The following is a 15,359-nucleotide window of genomic DNA, read 5'->3' as shown; positions in this document are numbered from 1 at the left end:
TCTTTATTCTCACTTAAGCCGAGCTCTTTGCCTCCCTCCGCTTGGACACCTCCCCCAGCTCCTCAGACGCTCCTCTTATGCCAGGTCTCACCTGCCACTGCCTCGGGCCATCCATGACCACCCCCTTCTCCCATTATTCTCTGTCCCTGTACCTTGTCTGTTCATGGTACTTACACACGCTACACTTTTACAAGTTTACATTTATTTGTCTTCTTCCTTATTGCCTTTTTCTTCGGACTCTAAGCTCAAACGAGTGCCTTGTTCTCCACAAGCCAGTACAGTGTCTGGCAGATAAAGGCATTAAATAAATACACGTGGGAAGAAAGGTAGGAGAGAAATGGAAGGAAAAACAGAACTGGGAGGAAGAGGAGGAGGAGAAGGAAGGGAGGAAGAGAGAGGACAGAGTGAGAGAGGGAGGAAGGTCTTTGAGATGAGCATCTTCATAAGACAGTAGGAGCTTAGAGTGAGGGAGCAAAGAGGGGAGGCAAGGAGAGAGCACCTGAAGTTTTCCTCCCTCCCTTCTGTGCTCTCTCCTGTTCATGTACTTTGTAGGTTATCCTAGCTAGTCGTCTTTTATAGCCCTTTGAGAAAAGCGTCAAAGCTTCACTTACTGGTGAGAAGAAAGAGGCTCAGCCAAGTGAAGGGCTACCGCTCCCCACCCGCAAGATCTCATAGCTGGTTCTGCATGTAGGCGGTGGGGGGCGGCCCCTTTTCTTCCCTCCTCCACAGTGGCTTACGTCCTTCGCAGTGTCTGTGGACTGGCAATGTTTTTTTGATCAAATGCTATCTGAAGAAAACCTGTGAAGGACCACAGTTGGAAGCAGACGACCTGCCGCACAGCTTCAGTGCGTTGCAGACCGACAGTAAGCCTGCCACCAGCCCACAGCCTATGAAGCTGACGGTGATTGGCAGCCTCGCTGAGGGGGGCGGGCTCAGTCTCCATGGGGTGCGCACAACAAGACTGGTAGCTGCCTGCCTGCCGGCTCCCAGCGTCTCAGATCTCAGGACAGTGAGTATCTTTATATTACCCCTGTCTTCAGATGTTTACTGCAGTTATTATAGATAATTCATATTTATTAGAATTTACATTTACTGGCTACATTTTTACATTGAGACACCTGTACCAGAAAGACAGAAATTCAAGTTCACTAATCAGATTTACAAGGATTCATGTAAAGGAAAATTTGCTGAAGTCATTCGAAGGCTAGTGAATTGTAAGTTTTCTATAAATACATTTTTGATTTTCATAAGAAAACCTCTAATAGTATCATTTATTTACTTGAACAGCTTTATTGAGATTATTCACATACCATAAATCCATCTATTTAAGGTACACAATTCTGTGATTTTTAAATATATTTGAAGTTGTGAAAGCATCACCCTCCACTAATTCTAGAACATTCATCACCCCCAAAAAGAAATCCTATAGTTATTAACAGTCACTTACTGCCATCCACTTCTCCCCAATCCCAGACAACCAATAATCTACTTTCTATTTCTGTGGATTTGCCTATTCTGGACATTTCACATAAGTGGCATCATATAATATGTGGTCTTTTGTGATTGGCTTCTTTCACTTAACATGTTTTCAAGGTTCATCCATGTTGTACCAGGTGTCAGTACTTTGTTCCTTTTTTATTGGCAAATAACACTCTGTTGTATGAATATTCCACATTTATTTATGCATTCATCCATTAGTGGACATGGGATGTTTCCACTTTCTGGCTACTAGAATAATGCTGCCACAAACATTTGTGCACAAGTTTTTGTATGGACATGTTTTTATTTCTTTTAAGTAAAAACCTAGGAGTGGAGTTATAGGTTATGTGATAACTCTAAATTTAAACCATTTGAAGAACAACCACACTGCTTTCCAAAGTGGTTGCACCATTTTATATTCCACCACAGTGTATGAGGTTCCAATTTCTCCACATCCTCACCAACACTTGTTTTTGTTTGTTTGTTTTCTTTTTTAATTTTAATATCATTAATATACAGTCACATGAGCAACACTGTGGTTACTAGATTCCCCCCATTATCAAGTCCCCACCACAAACCACATGACAGTCACTGCCCATCAGTGTAGTAAGATGCTATAGAGTCACTGCTTGTCTTCTCTGTGCTATACTGCCTTCCCCATGCCCCCACCCCCAGGTTATGTGTGCTAATCGTAATGCCCCTTATACCCCTTCTTCCTCCCTTCCCACCAATCCTCCTCAGTCCCTTTACCTTTGGCAACTGTTAGTCCATTCTTTGGTTCTGTGAGTCTGCTGCTGTTTTGTTCCTCCCATTTTTGCTTTGTTCTTATGCTCCACAGATGAGTTAAATCATTTGGTACTTGTCTTTCTCCACCTGGCTTATTTCACTGAGCATAACACCCTCTAGCTCCATCCATGTTGTTGCAAATGGTAGGGTTTGTTTTCTTCTTATGGCTGAATAATATTCCATTGTGTATATGTGCCACATCTTCTTTATCCATTCATCTACTGATGGACACTTACGTTGCTTCCATTTCTTGGCTATTGTAAATAGTGCTGTGATAAACATAGGGGTGCATATGTCGTTTTGAAACAGGGCTTCTGCATTCTTAGGGTAAATTCCTAGGAGTGGAATTCCTGGGTCAAATGGTATTTCTAATTTTAGTTTTTTGAGGAACCTCCATACTGCTTTCCACAATGGTTGAACTAATTTACATTCCCACCAGCAGTGTAGGAGGGTTCCCCTTTCTCTGCATCCTCACCAGCATTTGTTGTTCCTAGTCTTTTCTATGTTAGCCATCCTAACTGGCATGAGGTGATATCTCATTGTGGTTTTAATTTGCATTTCCCTGATAATTAGCTATGTGGGGCATCTTTTCATGTGCCTGTTGGCCACCTGAATTTCTTCTTTGAAGAAGTGTCTGTTCATATCCTCTGTCCATTTTTTAATAGGGTTATTTGCTTTCTGGGTGTTGAGGTGTGTGAGTTCTTTATATATTTTGGATGTTAACCCCTTGTCAGATATGTTATTTACAAACATATTCTCCCATACTGTAGGATGCCTTCTTATTCTGCTGATAGTGTCCTTTGCTGTACAGAAGCTTTTTAGTATGATATACTCTGATTTGTTCATTTCTGATTTTGTATCCCTTGCCTGAGGAGATGCTTTCAGGAAAAAGCTGCTCATGTTTATATTCAGGAGGTTTTTGCCTGTGTTTTCTTTTAAGAGTTTTATGGTTTCATGACTTACATTCAGGTATTTGATCCATTTTGAGTTTACTTTTGTGTATGGGGTTAGATGATATTCCAGTTTCATTCTCTTGCGTGCAGCTGTCCAGTTTTGCCAATACCAGTTGTGAAGAGGCTGTCATTTCCCCATTGTATATCCACGGCTCCTGTATCATATATTAATTGACCATATATGCTTGGGTTTATATCTGTTGTTTGTCTTTTTAATTATAGTTATCCTAGAGGGTGTGAAGTGGTGTCTCATTGTGGTTTTGATTTGCATTTCCCTAATAATGATCTTGAACATTTTTATATGCTTTTTGGCTATTTGCATTTTTTTTGAGAAATTTTCATGTGTTTTGCTTGGCTGTTTTTAACTGAATTTTTTATTATTCAGTTGTAATGTATATATATATATGTGTGTGTATATATATATATCCTGAATACAAGTCCTTTATCAGATATATGATTTGTAAATATTTTCTCCTATTCCATGGTTGTTTTTTTCATTTTCTCAAAGGTATCATTTATGGAAAAAAGTTTTTAATTTTGCTGCAATCCAATTTATCTAATTTTTTCTTTTGTTGCTTATGCTTTTGTTGTTATATCCATGAACCATTGCCTACCCCAATGTGATGTGCTGCCATTATTGTCTTCTAGGAGTTTACTTTTAGGTCTTATAGATAGGTCTGTGATCCTTTTAAGTTTTGCATTTGGCATAAGGTACAGGGCCACTTTCATTCTTTTGCATGTGGTTGGCCAATTGTGTCAGTACCACTAAAAAAAAAAACTGTTCATTCACTACTGAATTTTCCTGATACCATTGTTGAACATCAATTGACTATAGATGTAAGGGTTTATTTCTGGACTCTCAATTCTATTCCATTGCTCTGTCTATCTTTATGCCACACTTCCTGCCACCTTGTTCTCTTTGTATATGCACATAATATACTTTGTATCACACTGTCTTGATTACTGTAGCTTTGTAGTAAGTTTAGAAATCAGGAATAGTGAGTCTTCCTACTTTGTTCTTCTTTTTCAAGATGGGTTTGGCTCTTCTGAGTCCCTTGCATGTATATATCAGATTTTAGGATCATTTCATCAATTCCTCTGCAAATAAATTTAGCCACCCATTGAACACTCCTACTTGAATTATAATTCATCCATGAGAAGTTGTGGAGTTTCCTTGGTATGAACTCATATGTGGAACAAATGGAGTGGGTCTAAGTGAAACCCACTGAAAAGTTTGTGTGAAAGGCAAGCAAAAAGGTTTCCAGCCACTGATTCTAAAAACGGTTTGGTTTTTCATGATACCTGCAGGTTGGAAACCCTCTTCTACTTCTGTTTACTATTTTATTTTGTCATTGATCAAATGCTCCAGTGTAAAGGTGTTCTACCAAAACAAATAAGCCCAAAAGACAAAATGCATCCTGTGCCATCTTGTCTCCTAACATGTACTGAGCACCCACTTAATGCAGAAAGGCATGCGTGTCCTACACATTCAGAGGTTCTGGGACCCATTTGGGCCTCTCACGTGGTCCTTCAACAGGAAACAACCTCCACATCCTTACTGCCTTACGTCACATCCCCAGTCTTGCTCACTGCTGTCTCTCCCCTGCCTTACAGCCAAAGGGAGAGATTGCTATTCAAATTGTGGTCTGTGAACCAGTGGTTGCTATGGGGACTTTTGTACAAATGCAGAATCTCAAGCCCCATCCCAGACCTACTGAATCAGAACCTGCAATTTAACAAGATTGCAAATGCTTTATATACACCAGAGGTTGGTAAACTATGGTTACTGGCCAAAACTGGCTTGCTCCCTGCTTTTGTAGGCCTTGGAGAACCTCACAGCTGTGCCTAGCTGTTACCCAGGGCCCTGCTGGTCACCACCTACACTTTAGGGACTCTGCTGTTGGCAAATGCTGGGCACTGAGCAGTAGAATCCCAGTCCAGTCAAATCACCTTGCTTCCCACCAGCTGTCAACTTGAGATGGCTGGACTCTTGGAGAGGAAAGAGGCCAGGCTGGGATGTAGGCATCCCTGGGGCAGAGTGAAAGTGACCATCCCACAGCTCAGACCTGCTCAGTCTGGTTGCTCTTAGTTCTAAGAATGTCTGCAGCTGAGGGCTACTGGGCAGAGAGCATGCTCACCCACTCCCGCCAACCATTCCCTCTGTCCCCAGAAAATCTCCACCTTCAGAGCACCCAGGGCACTGCCTGTTCATTACGTTACTCACTCCTCACCTACTCTCGGATTGTCATCATAGTCCACGGGTATCAGACCCACATGGAGGGCTTACTACATACAGATGGCTGGCTCCCCCTCCACCCCAGTTTCTAATTCGGTGGTCTGATTTGGGGCCCAATAATTTGCATTTCTCATAAATTCCTGGCTGATATTGCAGCTGCTGGGGCTCAGTTTGTATGATTGACTCCAAATTCTTCCTGAGATCTCAACTTAAATATTGAGATCAAAGAGACATTCCCACTGACCCCACCTCAAGTGGCTCTCTCCTCATCCTTTGTGTGTGTGTGTGTGTGTGTGTGGTCTATCTCAGCCCCTTCTTGTTGACTAGAATCTGAAACAATCTAAATGTACTTTTCATGCTATTTTGAAGGGATCTCTTTACTCATGCATGATTTTGTAACATCATACACTTGTCACATGGAAAATATTGGTTCACAAAATTATTCAGACTTTCCAAATGTTGACACGTCTCATTATACGATACTTTAGGATCATTTTTATTAAGTCATATAATCAAGGATTGTAATTTAATACAAATAATTCCTACTTCTTTAGTTTCTTTTGTGAAACTAGTTTAGGTATTATTTATTTACTTATTTATTTATTCTTACTGTGCATGTGTGGTGGTGAAGAATGTCAGAACCCCATGACTGCAATATCCAGTATGGTGTCACTGCCCACAGCTTGCTTCATGCTAAGGCACCAGCATTTGTCTACATCATTACTTTTGAACCATCAGAACAATTGTCAGGACAGCAAACAAGGTCAATGACATTGTAATATTTTAATGAAAATAGTTTGGCCTCATGGATCCCCTGAAAGAAACCTAGGAATTCCTAAGCATATGTAGACTATAGTTTGAGAACTGCTGGTCTTAATATTAAAAAGAACTGTAGGCATTTTATTTGTATGTTACATCTTGTCCATCTCCTAAACTGGTGTAGTGTAAATATTTAATTTCCATGGAACATCTGCTCTGTATCCAATACAAACTTTTCCCATGGATTATCACTGTATCCTCACAACAATCTTGGCAAATTAGATCCATTCTATGGATGAGAAAGGTAAAGCACAGCATACACAACTAACTGAGGGTCACACTACTAGCACTTTGGAGCAAGGGTAGGAAAAAGCACTGGAAAATGGGTTAAGGCCAAATAGCAAATGCCAGCCCATGAGTTTAGCCTATAATCCTGTAGTCAAAGGGGAGCCATTGATAGCTTTAGGGTAGGGGACTGGCATACACTAACCGGAGGAGCGAAGACCCAAATACACACTCAGCAGAGTGCACACACAAAGCAACGCTGGGTGCAAATATACGGGATGAGCAGGAAAATAGATAACAAAGAAGCCTGTGGAATCACTCACTAGCAATACAGTTGCAGAGAATTTCCTAAGCAGCATGTTTTTCCTACAGTAGTTGTTGTCATGGAGTTGACCAGAATGTCAGACCTGACAAAGCTCCACCAAGCCGTGGCTGCAGGAGACGGCAATTCGGTGAGAAAGATTTTGAAGAAAGGTCTCTGTGACCCAAACTATAAGGACATGGACTGGAATGACAGAACCCCACTTCACTGGGCTGCGATCAAAGGTGAGTGGGAAATGCCTAGGGAAGAATCCAGCCCTTTGTGTCCATTTGTGAAATCACCGGTCAGTCGTCTGTATGGGGGAGCAGAAAGACCATCTCATGAGAGCTGGATGGGACATTTCATTCCCAGCACAACCACTGGCTCATTGTAGCACCATAAACGAGTTATTTAACATCCTTAGGCCTTAGTTTATGGGAGTCTTGTGGTGAGGATTCAGTAAGATAATGGGTGCATCGTGGCTAGCACATAGTCTGCTCTCAGTTAATATTAGCCCTTTTCCCTCTTGACCTCTGGCAGGAATGGAGAATCATTCCTGTGGTGGGACAAGGACTGTGTCTTGTCCATCGCTGGGTCCCCCATGCCTAACACAGCTCAGTTATGTGATGGGAGGGCAACAGGGGCAAAAATTCAGCCAGTGGTCTTATCAAGGCCTTTGGCAATAGAACACCAATGAAGAACGTCAAGTAAGAAAGTCCTCTAGTAAGCTTCACTTTTTAGAAATTTGTTTTTATTCCTCTATAGAGGATGGATTGGAAGGAAGCAAGACTGGCTGCAGAGAAATTAGTTGGGAGAATTTTAAAGAAATTTAAGTACAAAGTGATAGTAGCTGTACCAAAGCAGTTTTAATGAACATTTGCTATAGGCTGGACACTATGCTGTGTACTTGATGTCTGCAATTTTATTTGCACCTCACAAAAACTCAGGAAGCCGTGATAATACCCTTGATTAAGCAATGAGGACACTGAGCCTCAGATGGTTGTTCTTGTCTGGGGTGCCACAGTTAGCCAGTGGCACTTATTGTCAGGTCTGAAGCCATATCTATCGGACTGGAAAGCCTGTACTCTTAGTCTGTGCTAACTGTAATGTAAGTGGGACTTAAAATATTTTTTATTGAGATATTATTGACATACAGCATCCTATCAGTTTCAGGTGTACAATACAGTATTATTAGCTATAGTTTCCATGCTATACATTACATCTCCAGGACTTATTTAGTTTATAACTGGAAGTTTGTACCTTTTGATCCCCTTCACCTAATTCATCCTCCACCTCCAACTCCAGCCTCTGCCTATGGCAACCCTCAATCTGTTCTCTGTATCTACGAATTTGGTTTTTGTTTTTTTAGATTCCACATATAGGTGAGATCATACAGTATTTGTATTTCTCTGTCTGACTCATTTCACTGAGTATCATGCCCTCAAGTTCTATCCATGTTGTCACAATATACTTGTTTTTGAAATCAGCACCGAGACTGCCTGAAGCCGAGTAAGCCTTACCAGCCAGCAAAGGCAAGTGTAGAGTGACTTGGGAGAGAAAATAAGATTCCTAGGAATGGCCTGTGGGAATGAGTGGGGCCGAGGGGTGTTCTAGAAGAAGTCTAGGGAATAGTGGATGGCCTCCAACCCCAGGTGGGAGCAAGGTTCACAGGGCGAGGATGGAGCACTGAGTGCCCGGAAGGGGAGCAGGAGAAGAAGGGAGGAGGGGTTGATGCTAAGGAATTGGCTGGGCCTGCCACTGTCTCCCCTCCTTTGTGCGATCTAGGTGAGCCCTGGCCTTAGTCCAGCAGAGACGTTTCAATCTTAACCTCCTCCTGTTTCTTCTTGATAAATTGAAGGGCATTTGGACGTGATGCAGCTCTTAATAGAATATGGAGCCAGGCCCTGCCTGGTAACTGATGTGGGCTGGACCCCAGCTCACTTTGCAGCTGAGTCAGGCCATCTGAATGTGCTCAAAATTCTCCATGCACTGCATGCCGCCATCGACGCCCCCGACTTCTTTGGAGACACACCAAAGAGGATTGCGCAGATCTACGGGCAGAAAGCCTGTGTGGCATTCCTGGAGAAGTAAGTTTCATTTATTTCCAGCTACAGAAAGGACAGAAACAGGAGCCTGTGATCAAGGTCTTTTCCAACTCAGCGGTCTCAGGTCAATGAAAATGAAATGAGAAAATCCAGCCAAATGTTGTTTGAGTTGTTTTTTATTAAATTTTCACTGAAGTGACTAGTTTGGGGTATAAACTGCATTGTTTTAGATTATGTAAAATCTATTGTTTTTAAGTTAGACAAATTGTAATAATTATAACACACATAATTATTATAATTTTGATTATATAATTGTTATAATTATTGTTTTAAATTATACAAAAATTATCTCAGATAAGAGAGGTGGTACACCAGGTTTGAAAATGGAACATGGGACAAGATTTGTATATTCACATTAACTGTGTGACCTTGGACAAGTTAAGTCTCCTGTCTGATCCTCAGGTTCCTCATATTTAAAATGAGACAGGTGAATTAGGCTATCATCCTTAAGGGCCCTTCTACTTTTTAAAACTTCTATTCATCTATGAATCTCTACTCACACACTCACCAAAGATAAGAACTTCCCTAATATTTGTTAATATTTTGTCAGCTAAGAATTCAAATAGAATTAAGTATCCATTATGTACCTGAGAATTACAGCTCTAGAAAGGGTGGAAATAAAATTTAGGAATTTGTAATTTGGTTAATAAGTAACTTATGCAAGAGACAGTAAAGTAGCAAAGTGAAGGCAGCACTGCTTGAAAACTGAACTGAGATTGATAGCGAATCGATCCATAGGGCAGTTCATGGTGAACAGGGGGAGTGACAGTGAAATGCCTTTCTAAGAACTTGAAAATAAAATTATTTTCAGAAACTTAGACTATCAAATCTTTGCCTGCAATGAGATTAGTCATCTGTAGGAGTAACTAAGGAGACTGTCTCTGGAAAGCAGTGTCCTACATTTAAAATATTCAAAATCATAATCGAGGTGATTTGTGGAACCAAGAAGTAGAACCTTGACCCCTGACTCAAAGACTCTTTCCTCTCCGCAATCCTGCTCTCATCGCCTCATTCAGGGACCTCCTCCATGCGGCTCAGCAACATTGTTCTCCAAACTTTTTAAAGCTCTGATATATCACTAGGCAACCGTTGCTCCCTTTCTCCATTTACCAGCTCCTGGATCATCACACAGGTATTTGAGTGCATCAGGACCTCTTCTCATTCAACTTCTTTCCCTCCCAAACTGTCACCTCCCTCTAGGCTCACTGCCTGCATGTGGACGTCACCCCTTCCCCTCTCTTCCTGATATTCTTAAATTTCCATCTCCTGTCCTTCTGTAGTGTCTAAACCAGGGTTCACAAACTTGGATCGGTCTCTGTCTTCTCCATTCCGAAGCTTAGTCTGCTGGACAAAAGCCCACAGATAAGTAGAGGGGTACCACCAGAACTTCTAAGAATTTTATCTTCAGCTGAGCCCCCAGAACAGCTTGGCTGTTTACCTAAAAGTTAGATTGGCTGTCTATTGACAATCGACAATTTCAAGTCCCCTGCACACTCAGCATCTCCTGCAGAAGGTATGGTTTCTACTTCACAGAGAACACTGAAGCCATGGGTATACATTTTAAACCCCTATTACCTATATATTGTATATACATCTACATCTTTCCCTTCTTGCCTTGCTGCCCATCATTCTATAAGAAGTCTCATCCCCCATACAGACCCTTGATCCAGTTCCTTGTCTCCTTTAAGATCATCATTCCTACATTCTTCATTGCTTCTTTCATCCTCTCTTCTGTATTTTTAGTTTTGTTACTATTCCTTCTGTTCAGTCCTTTTTGGCCTATGGACATGCTCCAATTGATCTTATTAAAAAACACACAAGTGATTAGAGGTCATTCTCATGTCTGCGATGACTTTCTTCTCTCCTTTTCTAAGGAACTTGAAAGTTAATCTATATCATTGTCTCTACTCCCACACCCACTTTTCAGACTTCTTCTGCTGTCATTGTACTGCATCAGCTCTCATCCAGGGATATTCTTGTTGCTAAATCAATGGCATCTTACCTCTTCTTAATTCACATCTTCCCTCCACTTAATCTGGTTTTTGACAACTCTTCTCTCCTGATTTGTCTGACACCGCTCTAGTCTAGATCTCCTTCAGTCTGTCTGACCATGTCTTCTTACGATTTCTCTGAGCTCCTGTACTTGCAAGCCTTTTGGATGCTGAAATTCCTCAGGGTCCTGGCCTTGGCTGCCCTCTGCTGACTTTCTCTGAGTAGTCTCAGCCCCTCCCTAGTGATAAGTGGGTGGATGAACATGACCCACCACCCCAGCATAACTGAAGTGAAGGAGGAGTAGTTCCTCCAAATGGTGGAGAGTGTTACTACCAGGAAAAGTGGGCAAGCAGTGCTGAGCCGACAAAAACAACGGAGGTCAACTGCATCATGAACAAGTCATTACTGACCATCATTAGCTCCCATGAGGGACTTCTCTTTTGACAGAGAGAAGGAATTCTGGTTAAGAGGAAATTAATCTGAACCTTAAAAGACAGCTAAGATCTGACTAATGGGGGATAGAGGAAGATCCTTGTTTTGGAGGGAAGGCAGAAAGTTGGAAATGTGCATAAGGAGTGTGTATATGGGAGAAAGTGGGAAGATAAATGGCCTGGCTAGAGAATTCATGATGAAGAGAAGTAGAGAATAAGCTTGGGTGAGTGAGTGACCACAGACAGCTGGGCAGGCAGATGAGTATGAATTCATCAGGGAGGAGCAAGATGCAACAGATGCTAGCGAGGTCCTCTTGTAGTGAAAGAGGTGGTGCTGTGCAGGTAGGATTGGAGGCAAGGAGATCACTTACAGAATTTCTTAACACTCATATTGCAAGTAGGTGGGCTCCTAGGTTAGGATGATAAAGAGAAAAGATAAAGAGAATTTCCTAAAGAAGCCTAGACAGTATTTGGAAGTTTTCTGAAGATCCTAGGGATCTTAGTAGAACAATTCAACTTTAAGTTATGCTAAGTAGTAAATTTCTCATACAAAAAATATTTTTGAGTCCTACTATGTGCATGGCATCAAACTAGATGCTAAAAAGGATTTAAAGATAAATCAGATACAGTGCTAGACATTGAGAAGTTACCTGCCTGGGAAAAGACATAACTTGCTTACATAAACTATACTAATATAAGATAGAAAGTGATACTGGTTAAAAGAACAGGGCAGAAGAGGGACACTATGTGGTCTGAATATGAAGAGATCATATCTAGCTTGTTGGGGGCATGGGGCCTGAAGGACAAGCAGGTTTGCTAACTTCTAAATGAACTGTACTTTTTAAAACACTTTGCAGTTAAAATGTTTGCCCTGCCTGTACCATCACCCCTCAGATTCCATCCATGCTCATATTGGCTCAGATTTGGTCTCCATGAAGTGGCTTCACCAACGTCTTTAAGCAAGCCACATGCTTACTTAAATACAAATACCTCAGACACAAAAGGTACTTTTGTATGCTTCCTATTGTCCAGGTGTGTATGATGACCTATTCATCTATTTCTCCATTTATCATCTGTTCTGTTATTCTATATCTGTCATCTACATATTATATATAATTGAACTATTATTTACATAAATCCATCTATACCTATAGCACATACGCAATTATGAGTAGTTTTTAGTTTCCTACTTACATGTTTCTGCACTTCAAAATTTTATACAGTGAACAAACATGGCTTTATAATTAGGAAAAAATACAAAATAAATGAAGGAAAATAGCCTCCCAATAATACACTGGTTACTTTATAAATGTCAACAAATAAAAATTAGCAGCACCTTCTTCAAGCTAAGCACCTGCCTTCGATCCTCCTAGCATCCAGCTTTGCCTTTTTTTTTTGCCTTCTCAAAGTAGTTTCTTTCAGGTCTGACCCCTCCCTAAGAGTGTACTTGGAAATGCTCTAACTTGGCCTCCTTCCTTCTTGATGGGGTGGCTGAAGGGCCCGGCTGTGTGTGGAGGGCGGGAAGAGGCCCACCCCCAGCCAGGCCAGGCTCTGGGGTCTGCGTGCTGAGGGCTGCTGTCTCCCCTCCCCCAGGGCTGAGCCTGAGTGCCGGGCCCACCGCCTCACCGCCAGGCGGAAGGGGCTGCCATTGGACCAGCGGGATGAAGACTGGGATGCCAAGAAAAGGGAACTGGAGCTGTCTCTTCCCTCCTGGCATCAAAACACTAATAAGAAAAAGGAGAAGAAAAGTCGAGGCCCCACCAGGGCCAGCCATACCAAGGAGAGGAGAGCGTGAGGAAGCCCGTGGCCAAGAGGCTGGACCTGCTTTCTGGTGGAAACCTTTCCCTGGTGGCAGAGTCAAGTTATTAGGTGTGTGTTGTCTTTACATGATTTTTCCTCGTGGCCCATTCCCAGACAGCTCCTGAACGTCAAGACTTGCCAATTGAACGAATATCATTATATACCCAGGAGGAGCAACCTGGACAGTAGACTGGCTCAGTGGAAATAACTGGAAATCCTGACATGAATTAATTTCATCCCACCTAACTAGTGAGAGAGAGCATGAGGTAATGGAACATGTGATTATAGCTCTGCTTGTCAACTGTCTATTTAGGAAATGTAAATAAATACAGATGAGGCATTTCCAGTGAAAATATTACATGCAAATTGAGATGTGAGGTAGATGTAAAACACATACCAGATTTTGAAGACTTAGAACAGAAAACGTGAAGTAGCTCATTAATAGTATTTAATATCAATTACATGTTAAATGATAATATTTTGGATATTGGGCCAAATAAAATAGATACCAAATATGAATTTTACCTATTTCCTTTCACTAGAATGTTTAAAATTATATAGGTGGCTTGCCTTGCTTTTCTTCCCTATCAGATGACACCACAGTAGAAACCAGAAAACCATGGGAGCCCCCACCAGGCAGCTGGCTTGGTGCACTTTAACTGGCTACCCTACATTTTAGGTTTACTAATTTCTCTCCCTAAATCAATAACTTTAGGCACCTAACATTCTTTACTACATATTACTCAATAAATGCTACTATTAATACAGGCCAAGTTTGGTTTGAATTTTCCAAAATGAATAAATACTTGGACCCCTCTTTTGGGCTAGGGACCCCAAATTCTTGCTAAATTTGCAGGAGAGAAATCAAAGACCTTCTGCCCCCTAGGAATCATGCAAGTGTTTCTCAACTTTACATCAAGGAGTTCAGGAACTGGGGAAACAGCTGGTACCCTCTGTATCATATTCCCATCTCTGGCCTGCTCACACTGAGGCATTTCTCTGGCCTTATCTACCACATGCACTCATTGCACTAGTCTTTGAACAAATTAATCCACAAAGATTTCTTTTTTAATGTTCAGTGCAGGAATTTTCATGGCCATGTGACTCTGTGCCTCCTTATCAGTTGCCATGAAACTTGATGATTGCAGCCTATGAAGAATCTAAAGTCACAAAATACCTCCCACTGAGAAGTTAAGGCTGCATATGAAGCAGTGAAATTTGAGGTCTGGATATTATTGCTCTTACAGAAACATTAAGCTATGTAAGACTTTGGGTTGTCTTTCCTGCCATCAGAAAAATCTCTGGAACTGGTTGGCAATGAGCCAGCAGACATTAGATGAAATTTATTTTTAACAATTTACGTGCCATAAAATGTTTTTATTTTAAGTGTACAATTTGGTGACTTTTACAAAACTTACAGAGTTGTGCAACTATCACCACTACCCAATTTTAGAACATTTTTATCACACCAAAGAGTTCCTCTTGCGCATTAGGCAGTCATTCCCTCAGCCCCTGGCAACCATTAATCTACTTTCTTTCTCTGTAGATTTACCTTTTCTAGAAAATGTATACAAGTGGATAGATGGGTTCTTCACAGTAAAATCATATCTCTAATACTCATAAATATGGTCAAGCACTTAATGAATACATATTAAGCACACGTTGTATCAGGCATTGTACTAGGGATTTGCCCTAGAGATAGCAAAACAGAATAGTTCTGGTCCAGCTAGGAAGGCAGGAAGTTCAACAACCAAAACCAAGAAAAGGTGGTGGTCTGTGAAAGGGGAGGCCCAGGACTCTCTGGGAACCCTTATCTGGAGCTCATAAAGTAGTATGAAGAAGTCAAAGGAGGTTTCTGGAGGAAATGGCATTTCAATGGGAAACTGAAGGGTGGGCTGGAAATAAGCAGGACTGTTGGGGAGAGGACTCTGTAGGCAAGGGAACTGCTTTATGAAGGCCCAGACATAGGAGTGTTGAGTTTGAGGGTCCAAAGCAAGGGACCCAAACAAGCTAAAGCTGGAGTATAGTGTGTGTACAGGAGCAGGGAAGGGCAGGGGAGATGGTAACATGGGGGGTTAATGACCTTGGAGGGTAAATGAAGCCAGGTTGCAGCGGGCCATGGTATGATACTTGGATGGTGTCCTGAGGGCAACACAAAGCCTCTGAGAGGTTGTAGGCAGGGTTGGTTGTGGCATAATGGCATTGCAAGCAGATTGGAGCTGGGCAAGAATT

General features: G+C 41.6%; 2 protein-coding genes across 5 annotated transcripts in view; one reads left to right on the top strand and one right to left on the bottom strand.

The window, feature by feature from the left end:
• The window catches only part of LOC130681227 (anthrax toxin receptor-like), a 47,754-nt gene extending 47,009 nt beyond the window's left edge, over positions 1–745 (bottom strand). Inside the window, exon 1 of one of the 2 annotated variants that reach the window (XM_057493829.1) lies at positions 612–745. In XM_057493829.1, the coding sequence (XP_057349812.1) occupies positions 612–673 (62 nt within the window). In that variant the 5' untranslated portion in view covers positions 674–745. The remainder of the gene's footprint in view (positions 1–611) is intronic. The other variant, XM_057493828.1, reaches the window with a different exon arrangement.
• A 117-nt stretch (positions 746–862) lies between these two features.
• ANKRD66 (ankyrin repeat domain 66) overlaps positions 863–15,359 on the top strand; it is a 29,968-nt gene continuing 15,471 nt past the window's right edge. The window contains exons 1-4 of one of the 3 annotated variants that reach the window (XR_008994313.1): positions 863–1,009; positions 6,871–7,044; positions 8,658–8,886; positions 12,921–13,393. Coding sequence is in view for 2 of the 3 variants with exons in the window: in XM_036927617.2 (XP_036783512.2) it covers positions 6,882–7,044; positions 8,658–8,886; positions 12,921–13,122 (594 nt within the window). In the remaining variant the exon portion in view is untranslated. Of the gene's footprint in view, positions 1,010–6,870; positions 7,045–8,657; positions 8,887–12,920; positions 13,647–15,359 lie in introns of those variants that run through there. The other 2 variants (XM_036927617.2, XM_057493839.1) reach the window with 2 other exon arrangements.

The sequence above is a fragment of the Manis pentadactyla genome, chromosome 16, assembly GCF_030020395.1.
Source record: "Manis pentadactyla isolate mManPen7 chromosome 16, mManPen7.hap1, whole genome shotgun sequence".
NCBI classification, from domain to species: Eukaryota; Metazoa; Chordata; class Mammalia; order Pholidota; family Manidae; genus Manis; species Manis pentadactyla.
Note: the sequence above shows the minus strand (reverse complement) of the source record. Positions and strands in the feature narration are given on the sequence as shown.